The following is a 14,343-nucleotide window of genomic DNA, read 5'->3' as shown; positions in this document are numbered from 1 at the left end:
AAAAAATATAAAATAAGTGTGGTGTAGTAATGGTGTCGAGCAAAGATGGTAAACGGCTGGCAGCATCTGGTTTGGTAGAAATATCACAGAAACCCAAAGCCAGCCAGAAAGTGAAAGAGAGGTGACAAGGGTGAGAGCATCTGAAGTGAGGACTAGAAAACAAAAGGAAGGTGTCAGAGAACAAGTGTAGAGAACAATGCTTCTTGCACTTGCAAACTGTTGTGAGCCAGCAAGGAAATGTGAGGAGTTTGGCTGTTGCTGTTCTGGGTGCCAGCACTCCTAATGAGTCTGTCAGGGCCAGTTAGCGCAGCCAGGACTGCTTGTGTCCCCTCCGGGCCGCAGACAGCTGTTATTAGCCCCGTAATGGCATGCCACAGGGCCAGATTAGCCTGGCACACTGGAGAAATATCAAACATTCACTTACTGTGGCTCCTCCGCTGGCTAAAGCAGCTATTCTGCGAGGCATTCATTTAGCTGCGATGCTGGCAAGCTACCTAACAAGCCACGAAAGAAAAAGTCTCCATTGAGAGATGCAGTTAGTGTACAGTAGCTCCTCTGCAAGGTAGAAAGAAAAAGAAATGTCTGATTAGAGGATGTACACGACACAACATACCGGGTCATGTTGCTGATTATGACCTAGAATCACATGGTTTCATGTCAGATCTGCAAATAAATAATCTCTCCCACACCTATATTGCAATAAAGAAATCAATGTAAATTTTGAGTAAAGGAAAACTTTAAATCCACGTTAAACATTTTGCAAATCCAGAAGGGTTGCTTTCTGTGGGTTTTATGGTGCTGGTTGTCAGGACGGTGCAGCACCGTGGAAAGTTGTAAATGAGAGTTCTCTTTAATAACGCTGTGTCATCATTATGCGAACCATATCGACAAGATGGCCACTGCTGTCTACTCATCTGTTTTCACCTTTCATAATGAGCACAGGAAATCAAAACCTTACACAGCAAGTACTCTCACTCTGCCTCAGGGGATAGCCTGCACTGTATGCTGTCTGTGATTACGCCATTAGATCAGTATACTGATAGTACATACTGTACACTGTTCTGCATAGAACTCTGCTTATAGGATATAAATCATGCTCTTTGAGCTTGTGATTGCTTGAATATGTTTCATGCATGGTATGTTGCATAAGCTTTTGCATACACTGCTTCTGGGTTTCACTGCATGGTAATCACTCTGCATTTAGGCCCATAAATGCAATTTGGCAAAGGTGTGTTTATGGCAGTTCCATTATAAGAGCTGAGGCCTGCTATGCTCATGTGTGCACTGGATGTGTGTGTGCCTGCACCACGGGACTTACTAGAAGTGAAAGGCAGGGCCAGTTTTTTTGGTTCAGGGATGTTTTCTCACTCAGTTGTTAAATATAGTCAAAAACTATGCTGCATTTCTCTCTGCATAGCAATCTGAAGCCCTGCCCTTGAATGTATTTGTCTGTGTGATTACATGCGAGTGTAGGTGTTTTTGTGTGCATGTGCATATGATTTGTCATTTGTGTGTGTGTGCGTTGATGAGGTGACAGAATGAATGCTAAAAAGAAGAAAGGGAGAGACAGAATAAACCAAGTAAAAGACTAAGTTTTAGAGAGAGATAATGTAATATTTGTCATGTGTATATGACATCACATCCTCATTAGCAGATTGTATGTATGAAGTGTGGCAAAATTAAGCACTATACATGGCAGGCAGCAGCCATAGTAATTTCCAAATATAAATTCATGTTTTATGAATGAGAAACCAGTTTCCACATCACCAGTTGCAGAATTTATTTTAACAGCAGGTAGTGTACAGAAGCTAAAATGAACTCTTTAACACCAGAAAGAAAAGGATGCAACTCATTTTATCAAGTAATAACACAAAATAGGTTATCACTATTGTGCAAATCAGATGACAGAAACTGTTGACCAGACGTTACAGAAGAGAGATGTTAATGTAAGCATGACAGAATATCAAGGAATCACAGAGGTGCAGTAAGCTGTATATAGTTGAGAGTGAAGTGAGAGGAGAGATAAAGACAAGGAGTGAGATAGAGTAAGTGAGATTTTAAGTGAATCCTGGAATGTACCCCCGCTGTGGCTGTGGGCCACGGTGTGAACCCCACTGAGCTGCACCGTCTTTCCCTGGCAGGGACCACGTGTTGCGAATCATTAACTTCCCATCTACTGAGGGCTTTACCATCACTCCTTCAGGTTGTTTTAAACAGCTGAAACCCACATGGGGAAGTACAGGTGTGTAATGTATAGAAAGATGGAGTCAGTAGAGTAGTGGAACAGAGCACAGGAACCCTGGCTACCAAACACAACAGCTTAGTTCCATTAGTGCCGCTACTGAGCCAACCTTATCCAGTTATTATGTGTGGTACATCACCATGAGGTGATGTGATTTGACATGGCAGCCAATGTGCTCTCAGACTTGGTGGAAATTTATGAAACGCTCACAATGTGAGGGCCATGAGAAGTACTACAGTATGTATGATCCCTGCACTTTAGATGAGAAAATCAAACTATGAATCAAAAAATTCAAATCTGGATCTTTTGATTGTGATTTTATTTTGAGTGTTTGAAGTGTTTGATCCATCCATCCACACACTGAATTCTCTGTAAAAGGAAGAAAATATACTTAAATTCTCTCTCTTTCTTCCTCCTCCAGAGCAGATACGGTGCTGCAGATCGAGGTGTGAGGCTCTACAGTTCCCTGCCCATGCGCCCAAACCCTGACGGCAAGAGACTGCCCTCTACTGGGGTAAGACTCATCTCTCCCAGGCGTCTCTCCCCCCTCACCCCTGCTCCCTCACCCATCTCATCCATACCTACATGCTTACATTTAACCCTTATCCATACAGTGAGAGCCACCGAAGAGGCCTTCCACCACCTGCACAGCAAGAGTGTCCAAACACAGGATAAGAGTGACAGTTATGAGGCAGTGCATACTTTGACATTTGCAGTATTTCATTGGTCGAAATTGTTTTTTACTAAAGTATGCGCCCCTTGGATGCACAGTAGCTGGGAGTTCTTTATCCAGTGACAGAAAGCTTCTGCATAGAAACAACTGCTAAAGACGATCACCAATATCTGGGCTTAAATCATGGCCAGGAAATCAATACAACCCAAAATTCATTCAACATCATTTTAAACTCAGCATCTTCCTCAACTACCGTGACTTCTTCCTCATCCTTCAACCCCAGCATCCTCCACCACCACTTCTATGGGCTCACCCCATGGGCTCTTCCCATGCTCACTCTTATAGACCTGCTCAGTCCCTCATCCTCAAACCATCATTGGCCACCGCAAGGCTCCAAATACAGCAACCATCTGACTTGGTGGTTTGTGTGGTATCTGCCTGGTAGCTCCTCACAGCAGCTGACAGGCCACCCAACCGTCTCCCACTGTATTTGTGTTCACACAGAACAAAGGCATGCAGTGGCTTTCTGGATACAATGATTCTGCTTCTGACCTGTTGTAGGTTTTAAAAAAAGGAAGGGCAAATGATGATTAAGTGTAGAAATTAAAATATTTAGGTGAATTTCCCTTTATTTCTACTTCTTGTGTGACATTAAAGCCTAATAGTCTAACCATTTTATTATATAATTGTTCATGAGGACGCTTGGAAAAAAGAAAAAGATTAAGTTTAGTGATGTAGCACTTGCAGTACTTTGACTTTGACAAAGTGCTGGAACAGTAAGTCTACTTTGTTTGTGACACCTTTCTTTCATTTTTTTTATAAAAAAAGGAAATCTTTTAGTATTGTGAAAATCATAATTAGAATCTAGCTTGCCTTGCTTTTATGCATTTATGCATTTATGTAACAAAGGAGAGAAAATGAAAGAACAATAGAGCGAAAAGAGAGAATTTAATTTCATATGTCTCCCTTTTTCATGTTTCACTCCATGCAAGTGCTTTTTGAATTATCTCTTCTCTGCTCCAGGGCTCAATGAGAGGAAGAGTGGGTGAGCGAGGGAGAGACAGAGAGGGAATGAGAGAGAGAGAGACAGACAGACAAAGCAAAAGCTGTGTAATATTGTTGGTGCGCACCTTTTTTAATTACAACAGAGATTGTATTGATGTCTCAGGCCACATGTCCTCAATCATTTATCAAGGGGGAGAGTGCTAACAAAGCATTTCTAAGAAACCAACCCTCTCCTAGGGCCTGGAATCATACGTTATCTAAAGTGAATATTGTTAATGCTGTTCTGTGGAGAGACCCACTTACAAATCATGAGAATGAGTTCCTTGTCAGTACATGCATGAGGTAGTAAAGATATATATCCACGTTCATCTGATCTTCTGTTGCGCAAATTAAACTCTGCATCTAAATCTCTATGCAGAAGTTGCTTATAAAATGAAGGTGGCCATGTTAAAAATGATGGATAAACATTAATGTAAAGGAAGGAACATTTCTAAATGGCCTAGTTGTTTTGTTCAGCACCAACTGAAAGATTACATCTCTCGCACAGATTAGAATTCATCCAAAAAAAAAAAAAAAAACACAATACAAATGGAGACAATATGTGCTATTTTTTTCTTCACTCTATGGTTTGCTGTCATTTCCCTTTGTCTCTTATTACCTGGGTGTAGCGTTAGTACAGTAGCAGACTGTAGCTACAGGCTGCGTTGAGAGGAGAATATAAACCACTTAACATGCAGGAGGAAACCAGACGTTTTTCCATTGCACTTATCAGGTGCTGTGGTGAGAGCAAGTGTCAAGGTGCAGTAGGTCCCTGCCCCCCATCTTCTCCTTCCTCCCCTCTTCCTTCCCCTGCACACCCCTTTTATTTTCCCCTGATCTCTATCTCTGTCTCCCCCGCCTCACCCCACCACCACTCACCACCCTCGGTTCAGTTAAAAGTGGGCTTGGCACTTCCGCACTTGCACCCCCCACACACACACTTCTTTTCTCTCTGTCAAACTAACCTCCAACTCCTGCTCTTCACCTCTATGTTTCCTGTCAAGGTGCACTGCCCACTTCCCCCTCCCCCCAACCACTGACTCTGCCCCCGCAACCTTTTCCTTTTCTTTCTTTCAACATCAATTATGGCTCTAAATGCCTACAGTTCATTTTTTTAAATGTTCAGTGCAGAGGGCGTGACCCCCAGCGCTCTGCAGTGATCTTGCCATCCCTGCACAAATAAGGGGGGCTTTTGTTGTATTTGGCTTTGAAGGGAATCTCTGCCTTAAAATAGAATGTATTCCTTATTTAAGTGCTCGTTGGTTTATATGAATTCTTTTTTAAAATCACAAGTGTTCAGGCATGAGTTTGTGTTAAGTGAGTGCGTTGAGTATGAGCATATACCATAGGGCTGGGCAATGGAACTTTAGGAAGAGCTCAGATCATTAACCTCTTACTGACCTGAGTACTTTAAGGAAAAGTTAAGTACAAAGCTGGAACCCGGAGGTAATTAGCATAGCTTAGCTTAAAGACTAGAAACAGGGGGAAACAGCTAGCCTGGGTCTGTCCAAAGTTAAAAAATTCACCAACCAGCACCTCCAATGCTCACTCCTTAACACGTATCTCGTTTGTTTAATCCTTACACAAACAAAAATTTGTTGTTTTAGACGGAGAGACTCTGAGAAGTCACTGCACCCGGCAGTCAATTTGATCAATTTTTTATAGATTATTGTATAGATAGGGTCACATACAGTTGTCCATAGTTTTCTTCAGAATAAAACATAAACAAGGAGGTGACCCTCTATTGCCATTTTATATTACTGTTGTGTATGGATACAGTGTGTTAATTAGAGAACTTTAGGTGCCACTTGTGGTCAAAAACTCCACAGGGTACCTTTATGTCTGAAAGTATCATGCATGTATTCTGTAAGTCTTTATGTTTCTATAGCTGTGCCATTTCATCAAATAATATGAAATATGTCTTGTGCATCATTTTATACACATTTCCTCTAGTATTACTCTGACAATTTGGTATATTTGGGAACTTTCAGATATACACTAGAATTTAATATAACATAATGTAGGTTTAAACAGTGATTGGCTGCACAGCATGAGTTAACAATGACTGACCCACAGGCAGATCAGTGAGCTTTAATAGATAAACTCATGTTACAAGCTACTGCATGCATGCATGGTGTAATGTGCTCAAGTTTTATTGTCATCTATAATGGAACTACAGTAATATATACAATGAAATGAAATAATGAAATACAAAGAGTGTTAAAGGTGATGCACAATGACTCTCAAAGCTGCTGGAGTGGAGGTTTGTTTTAGCTCCGGTTGGATAAGCATCAGCGTATTCCTTGCAGGGAGTCAAACTGTTGTAGTTGTTGTTATTGTTGCTGTTGTTGTTTTAGCTCCACTGGCTTGACAGTGATACATAAGGTGAAGGTTCAGAATCTGCTATAGCGCAGAGCTGACAGGATCGTTTCAGGACTCCTTCTCTTTCTCTTTCTCTGTTTCCCTTGGTTTCTACATGACTCTGTCTCTCTCTCGCTCTCCTGCTTTGTCTTCCTGTGTCTTTCTCTCTTCTTCCAAGCTTATTTGGAGCCTTGCATAGTCAATTATGTAGGGAGTGAGAGATGGAGTGGGGGCTCCGGCTTCCTTATTTTGGTGTGATATTAATATTGCATGAGCGCAATTCTGTAGCGAATATCTAAGAGACTGCCTATTAAGGCAGCAGCAGGAGAAGAATGTGACAGACAGACAGACAGACACAGACACACACACACACACACACACTGTACATTCATACACAGACAGCCAGAAAACAGGGGTGAATCAGTCAGGATCATGCACAGTTTGTTATAATTAATGTTTTCCAGATTTATTTTGGTGGGATAATAAGAACAACTCATTTTCCTGTTTAATATGTCATGTTTGTTTATCTTGACATGGCTCACATCACACTGTACAGAGAGCATGTTTGATGTAGGTGAGAATTGAGTGATGTTCCACTGTAATTGTGCTAAGAATGGAATATTTTAACTAACCAAGTGAATAAACAAACAAAACAGAGACACAAAACAAATGCCTGCTGTAAAAAACAAAACAAAAAAAAAACATTGCCAAGATAATTGTAATTTTGCAAAGCAGGAGTGAGCTGATGGCAGGCTATTTATTTTCTGCTGCTGGGTGGGTATCAATGATGCATACTGTAAGTGTCAACAGTGACAAGCTGAGAAGGTCCCCAGCGATGACTGAGAGGCTCAGTGTGGACACTTTTTGGTGGCTAAGTGGCAGTGACACCGGATGGTCTGTGATAGACATCTCATTTCATTGCCACCACAGATTGTCAAAAGCATCTGATTTAAAGGTGTCATGAACATAACGCAGATTAATACAGTTTGAATACATAATAACTCTTATAATTTGTTGTAGTGGCTGTTTTGTAAATCTCATATAATTAATGTAGTAGGAAATATGGCTGAAATCAATATCAGAATATTAATAAGGATATGTTTTAATATTGATATACTGTATATCACAACATTGAACTGTGTTTAACATATATGCATTACATCAGACAAATCTCTTAATATATACATAGGGCTGCAACTAACGATTATTTACAATACTGATTAATCAATTTATCGTTTTTCTTTTTTGTAAAATACGGCCATTATAATTTCTCATAGTCCTGTTTTGTCCGACCAACAGTCTAAAACCAAAAGATATTCAGTTTACTATCATATAAGAAAGAGAAAAGCAGCAAATCCTCACATTTGAGAAGATGGATCAGTGATTGTTTTTGCATTTTTGCTTGGAAAATTAGTTTTTCATAATTAATCGATTATCAAAATAGTTCCCAATTAATTTTCGGTCGATCGATTAATCAACTAATTGTATCAGCTCCATATATGTACTGGAAAACAGCAGTAGCTTACTTTAGTTAGCTTTAGTTTTTGATTACAATTGAAGAACTGTGTAAAATGTATAACATGATATCGTCATCACAAGACGTTTCCATTGAAAATCTTACAATGTAGCTAAAATATGTAATGATATAATTTCCCGTTTGCAGGGTATATTTCTAACTAAAAGTGGATAACCTCTATTCATTGAATGCACTGTAAAATGTAAAAATGCATGGTGGTTCATGGGAAAAACTTTGTAAAAACTACTGTAGCTTTGTTTAGCTACAGTAAAACAATCTTTTATTTTTGTAATTTAGATTTTGTGGACTTACATATTGTTCTTTTCTATGTATGCCAGCTATATCCCCAGTCATCCCCCTGTAGTTTGCCAATCAGGTAGGCTACTGCGAATGTCCTGCATATCAAACATAATAATTTGCGGAGAGTTTTTTTTCTCAAAGGACTCGCAAACATGCTGTGGAGTGTGTTCCTTTACAGTCTTTTCCCTCTTGCAGTAGCATTGCCTGGCGCTGTCAAAAGCCCAGAAAGCCCGGCCTGGAGTCGACACAGCCAGTTAGTTCAGAGCCCAGAAGCATCACGCTGGGCCAGACGTCGAACAAGTGCTTGGTGACCTTACAGGACCAGCTGGAGTTTAAAGACGTCTTTAAAAGGCAGATTCTCCACAGTAATATCATCGCCCATGCCTCAAAGAGTCTGGATTAAGGCCCACTTTCCCTCGCTAAAATGTAACAAATGTGTGAAAAAACATCACAGCCAAAGCCAATGTGGAGAGAACAATAGAGAGAGGAAGAGGAGAAAGAGAGAGAGAGAGAGGGCTAGGAACAGATAGGAGAGGCAGAAAAGAGGGGAGAAAGAAAGAGAGGGAAACTCAACATCTTAACACTCCCCAGTCCCCCCTCCCTGCCAGATATATCAATGTAGTTGGCTTTCTCTGAAATTCAAATGGCAAGAGGGAAAAAAGCAGATAAAATAGAAAAAAAAGAAACCTCTGGCTTGGGGGGGGGGGTTGTTGCTGAGAAAAAGACCTGCCATCTATGTATTAGTGCTCTGTAAATATTACATGAGCTCCACATTCACTCAGTTGTTTGGCATTACTTCCACTGGATGGGTATATTATTTTAGAAACCATGCCTTGTTTATGGAGAGGCATGACCTACTTCCAGACACTCCTCTCACTTTCTCTCTCTTTCTCTCTCTGGTATTTTTTCTTTCTCTCCCCCCTCTCTCTTTCTCTTCATCTCGCTTTCTCCCTCTCTCTCTCTCTCTCTCTCTCTCTCTCTCTCTCTCTCTCTTATTCACTCTTAATCTGTGAAATCTTAACTGGTTGTCCCTGCTGAACAATTACAAGGCAGAGAAACCCAAATGGAGATGTTTGTAGAAAACAACATGTGTATAATTAAGGTTTAATGAGCTCTTGTCAGGGTGGAATGTGCAATTAGATTGGTAATAAAAAAAATCTGCCTGAATGCTAGTGGCAGAGGCTGGATGTGGAGTCAGCATGGCAGTGAATGAAAGAACAGTGAATTATTTTGAGCCCTATTGACAGAAGTAGACGGTGCTAGATGCTGCATTTAGATTTAAATACATGGTGAGGTCCCAAATACAGAAAGAAGGTATTTTTTCCCCTGGTGGTGCTATATTGTGTGTTTTCAAATTACTGTGCACACCAGGTTGGCTTCTTGGGAAAACAGTTCTTAAACAGCTGAAGTTATGCTTTACTGCTGCAGAATGAAGCAAGAGACAATAATTGTGATTTAAATGGAGGTCATAAATGTCTGCACAAATATAAAAGGGCGAGCAGGTTTTATAAAAGTTTCTCCAAAAGTCATTCTTAACTAGAAAGCATTCAGAGACACATACCTCTGCCAAGGCTGCACAATCCTCTTAATTTGTTATATTAATAGAACATGTTTAGACATTTTTAAATTTCCATCTAGATCTTAATCTGCATCAAGTATCACAGTGAAAGACAATCATGCTGATTAAAAAATGGCGGCCAACTAAATCCTGTCCTGTCATAATATAGCTTTTTACAGGAATCATTGGTAAAAAATGCGCCAGACTCATTGCCACTGAATTATGGTCATATAAGTTTATCGTGTTGCTGTAGCACCACCTACAGGTGAAAGGAGGGCTGCAACTAACGATTATTTTCATTCGCTGATTATTTTCTCAGTTCAACAATTAATCATTTTGTCTACTAAATGCCAGAAAGCAGTGAAAAATGCCCATCATATTTTGCCAGAGCCCATGGTGATGTTTTCAAATGTTTAGTTTTGTCCGACCAACAGTCCAAAACCGAAAGATATTCAGTTTACTCAGTTTATCGTCATCATATATATATGACAAGCTGCAAATCCTCACATTTAAAAAGCTGGAACCAACGAATCTTTGGCATTTTTGCTTGTAAAATGACTGAAACGATGAATTGATTATCAAAATAGTTGCAGAGTAATCGACTAATTGACAATTGTTTTAGCTCTGAAATGTCATCAGAATTTTCAGCTTCGTTCTGATATGCATCATCTAAGTATTAGCAATTGTAAAGTCTTTACAGATGGCCACATGGTAGTGCTATCTACAGCTAAATTAAGCAGCTTTTCCTTAGCTGATGGCTTTTGACTAAATTTAATTGAAATCTGATGCTTTTTTGGATATCTAGGGAACTTAACAATCAGTCAGGCCTGCCTGGTATCCCTAGGAATTACTTCTATGCTCGAAGTAGTGTGTGATCTAGCGATGCAGGAAGTTCAGGATGTAACACGTCTGACTTTTTTGCAAGAGACTGGAGTTTGTGTCCCATCACAGAACTGAAATTAACATTTGCCCTTAACCAAGTGTTTTAGTTTCCTAATCTTAACCATACCTTAACCATAGCTTATTTACCATGACCACAATGTTTTCTTAAATTTAGGCATACTGCAGTTGCCATTTGCAGATATTATAGAAAGCCAGGATTTTAAAAACCTTGGCACTGGATGTAAAAAAAAATGTTGTTGAACGTAATCAGGAGTTTTGCAGATTCGTCCAATGTCGACATTTTTGTGTGGTGATAAGGTTAGACAAACAAACAAACAGAACTGAAAACATTACCGCTGCGGTGAATGTAACAATAGGATATGCAAATCAGAGTATTTATTGAATATAATCAGCTCTCATTTGCTGTCAAATAGGTGCCTGGTATTTCTTTCTAGGTCTGTGCTTTTTCTGTCCCAGAGATGCATTATTTTAGGGAAGGACACTTCTCCACCAGGCCCAGTGTCTTTTTGAATAAGGCACTTGTGAGGGAAAAAAACAGGTATCTTGCTGCTCTCTTTTTCTGCTTTCTCTTTTCTTGACTTGGTGAAATTGCCGCTTGTGGGTCTGGTGGAGAAGATCCACACACACAAAAATCGTGTTTGGCTCTTTCTTAATTTCTTGACTAGTCCCTGAAAGAGAGGGCCCTTTGTTGGCTTCCTCTGGGACTGCCCTTGAAAGGCTCCTATTGTGTGGTAAGCACTATGATATAATGCTAGTGGATTTAAGAGATTTAATGGAACATGCAGACATGCTTCTCAAGCCCTTGTGTAGAAGAAGCAGCCTGTTTTTAGGAGATCAGAACCACATCTTAAAGAAATTAAATGATATGTCAATCTCAAGTTCCTCCAGAGGCATGTTAGGTTTTGATTGTATATTGGATATTCTGGATTGTTTGGTACAAGTGGAGACGGAATCCATTGAATTTATTTTTACATTACCAACAGTATGCTTTGGTATCTCGTTTATGAGTTCTTTTCAGATTTCTGTATCGCTTGATTATCCATTTCTGTGTTCCACCTGAGTTGTGTTGGAAGTCAAGGTTAGGCTGAGTGAATGTCAGCAATGTGTTAGCTTTGTTTTCATTGTGTTAACAGGAGCACAATGGTACGATTGTGTGGCCATCTGAAACCCTACACCTACCCAGAACTTTCGGGGGTCAGAGGTGGGGGAGATGTGTGTGCCTTTAGCCAGACGAACCATGCATTTTGAAAGTCCCAGAAACCAAAGAGTAATCCATCCAGCACACCATCAAAACCATCCAGCTCGCTTACATACCAGATCTGCTCATTCAGAGTTCTTGTAAAATGCTCTCATTTTCCAACTACAAATGATGCTTTTTCTTTCTTTTTACCCTTCCCCTTGTTGCTTTGTAATCTGTCTCATTATTTTAAGGTGCCATTTGAGGAGTGGCCTGCCTCTTGAAACCCCTCAGTGTGATGGACAAGACCATAAAGCCGAGCAATAAACCTGAGATGAATGTTATATCTTAACACTGATAAAGGCAATTAAGTCCATCATAAGCGAGAGAGGGAACACTCTTCTCTGGGGACTCATTCACTTGCATGGTTTAACATGATCCCCAGCTAAATGCCTTATTTTATTTCTCCTCTCAGCTCACAGCTTACAGTCGAGCACAAATTGAGCTGATTTTTTTTTCACACAATTTGGTCTTTCTGTCTCATCTGCCCTTTTCTGTCTGTCGTAATGTGTCTCTCTCTCTCTCTCTTTCTCTCTCTCTCGCTGTCTGTCTCGTTTCTCTCTCACCGCCCCATTTCGCCGCATTTGTCATGGTAATGTAAAAAATCTCAGCTGCTCCAATTCATTTTGTGCTCTTTCAATCGAGAAAGAAGGGCAATTCTGTTTTTCCTCACTACTTTCTGTGTGTTGTGGTTTAAAGGTAATGAAGACCATATTTCATCTGCATGGACTTATATGACTGGGCGTGGCTGAGCAGGTCTGTTATGAGAAAATAAATATTATGGAAGGTCTAACTTTGTTATCTTTATCTTGCTGGGATCAATGTGTGTATTATTGGACAGGATACATTACACAAACACGTGGGCACGCATGCAATGTGCACACATTCAAAGCCAAGAATGCAAACATGCACATACATAAGGAACACATAAACGTGAAATACACATGCAGCAGCAGAGATATCCACACAAAAAACAAGCAATCCATATCTGCTTTACAGCACACCATCCCCCATACTCTCTGTGCTTTGATTATGTCTGTATGTATGTGTGTGTTCAGTCACATGTGTGTGTTTGCCTGCCAACGAGTCACTGAATGCCCTAATGACCACAGCCCTGACACAGGTATTTTGACTGCTGCCTCTTTCCATCGGCACATTGACTGACATGCGATTAGTTACGCTGGGATGAAAAACTAGGGAGGTGCACACTGTAACCATGAAAAGAGACTAGGAGGAGGGTTAAGTCCTTTTCTCTCCATCTCTCCTGCCTCATCTTTCTTTAAATCTAAAACATCCCTTGCTCCAGTTACCGGATGTGTGATTTGGTATTCAGTACATACAGTAAAGCACAGCTGGGCTCACAGCGACCTTACAAGAAAAGCCTCTCGTGTAGATCAATGCAGGTTAGCAGCACTGTTAAGGTTTGAACAGAATGTAAATAACCGTCATAGTAGGAATATGGAATTGGTACGAAACTGATCTAAAAATGCTTTTTTTGTAATGCACCGCCCCGTTACTGACTGTAAGTGGATCGTGTGTTGGCCAGTCTTAACTGATCCACATTAAATCTAGTTTATTTGTTAATGTCAATATAAAATTGACTGTTTTTCCTATATGTTACAAATAATTCAGTCACACACGGGCAGGTCACTGAATTTTTAGTGCCACAGCACTAATGCATATGTGCATAATAATGTCTTACTTGTCCCAATGAGTTCCACATTGTGAGGTTATAAAAACTGTAAATTTGGGAAAAAGAGAGCAATGATATCCGATCTGTACTCAGTACTGGCAGACACCCAGAGTTTAGGTATTGGAATTGGAATTGGAGAACTAAATGGATCGGCGCAAACCTATTTGTAAGGTTTGGTTATTGGTTTTGGCTTGGTTTTATTTTAAAATACAATTCTATGTGATCAAATTAAACAAACAATATTCTATACAGTACAATTCTGTCAGCGCATAAATAGAAATACTTAATATGGTAATTTCCTTCTCGGTGACTCTGTGGTGAATTACGATCATTTGAGTTATGCTCAGATTTTACACTCTCATGTTATAGAGGATCTAACACTACATGACATCCACTCTGCAGGCCAGTGCTACATGAACACAGGTAATGTTTTAGGTGGCGTACGACTCCTTCCGTATGCAACCTACACATAACATACTTGCAAAAGTACACACAAAACCAAAAACACAGATATCCAGAACATATGAACACAGATTCATATGCAGCATGAAACACAAACTAGATGTTATGCAGAAGTATGTCACAGGATTAAAACACTAAAGTTAAAAGTTAATTTATTTCCATTGTGGCACTGAACATAATAGACTGGTGAAAAAAAACAAGTATAAAACATTATAAACTGAGACTATTACTTTCACTATCATCAGTAAAAGTAAAAATTGATTCTGAATCATAATTTGGCTCACTTTAAAAAAAATTATGAATATCTATGATATTATTTTGTAAGGGAAACTTATTCTTTAAGGGGATGGATAA

At 39.8% G+C, this 14,343-nt stretch overlaps 1 protein-coding gene across 6 annotated transcripts in view; it reads left to right on the top strand.

Annotated features, from left to right (window-relative positions):
- tox2 (TOX high mobility group box family member 2) overlaps window positions 1-14,343 on the top strand; it is a 108,603-nt gene that overhangs the window by 46,206 nt on the left and 48,054 nt on the right. For all 6 annotated transcript variants that reach the window (XM_044170306.1, XM_044170299.1, XM_044170292.1 and 3 more), the window contains one exon: window positions 2,664-2,756. In XM_044170306.1, coding sequence (XP_044026241.1) covers window positions 2,715-2,756 — 42 coding nt within the window. In that variant the 5' untranslated portion in view covers window positions 2,664-2,714. The remainder of the gene's footprint in view (window positions 1-2,663; window positions 2,757-14,343) is intronic.

This window comes from Siniperca chuatsi, linkage group LG2 (assembly GCF_020085105.1).
Source record: "Siniperca chuatsi isolate FFG_IHB_CAS linkage group LG2, ASM2008510v1, whole genome shotgun sequence".
In the NCBI taxonomy this organism is placed as follows: Eukaryota; Metazoa; Chordata; class Actinopteri; order Centrarchiformes; family Sinipercidae; genus Siniperca; species Siniperca chuatsi.
The sequence above is the reverse complement of the archived record's forward strand: the minus strand, read 5'-3'. Positions and strand labels throughout refer to the sequence as shown.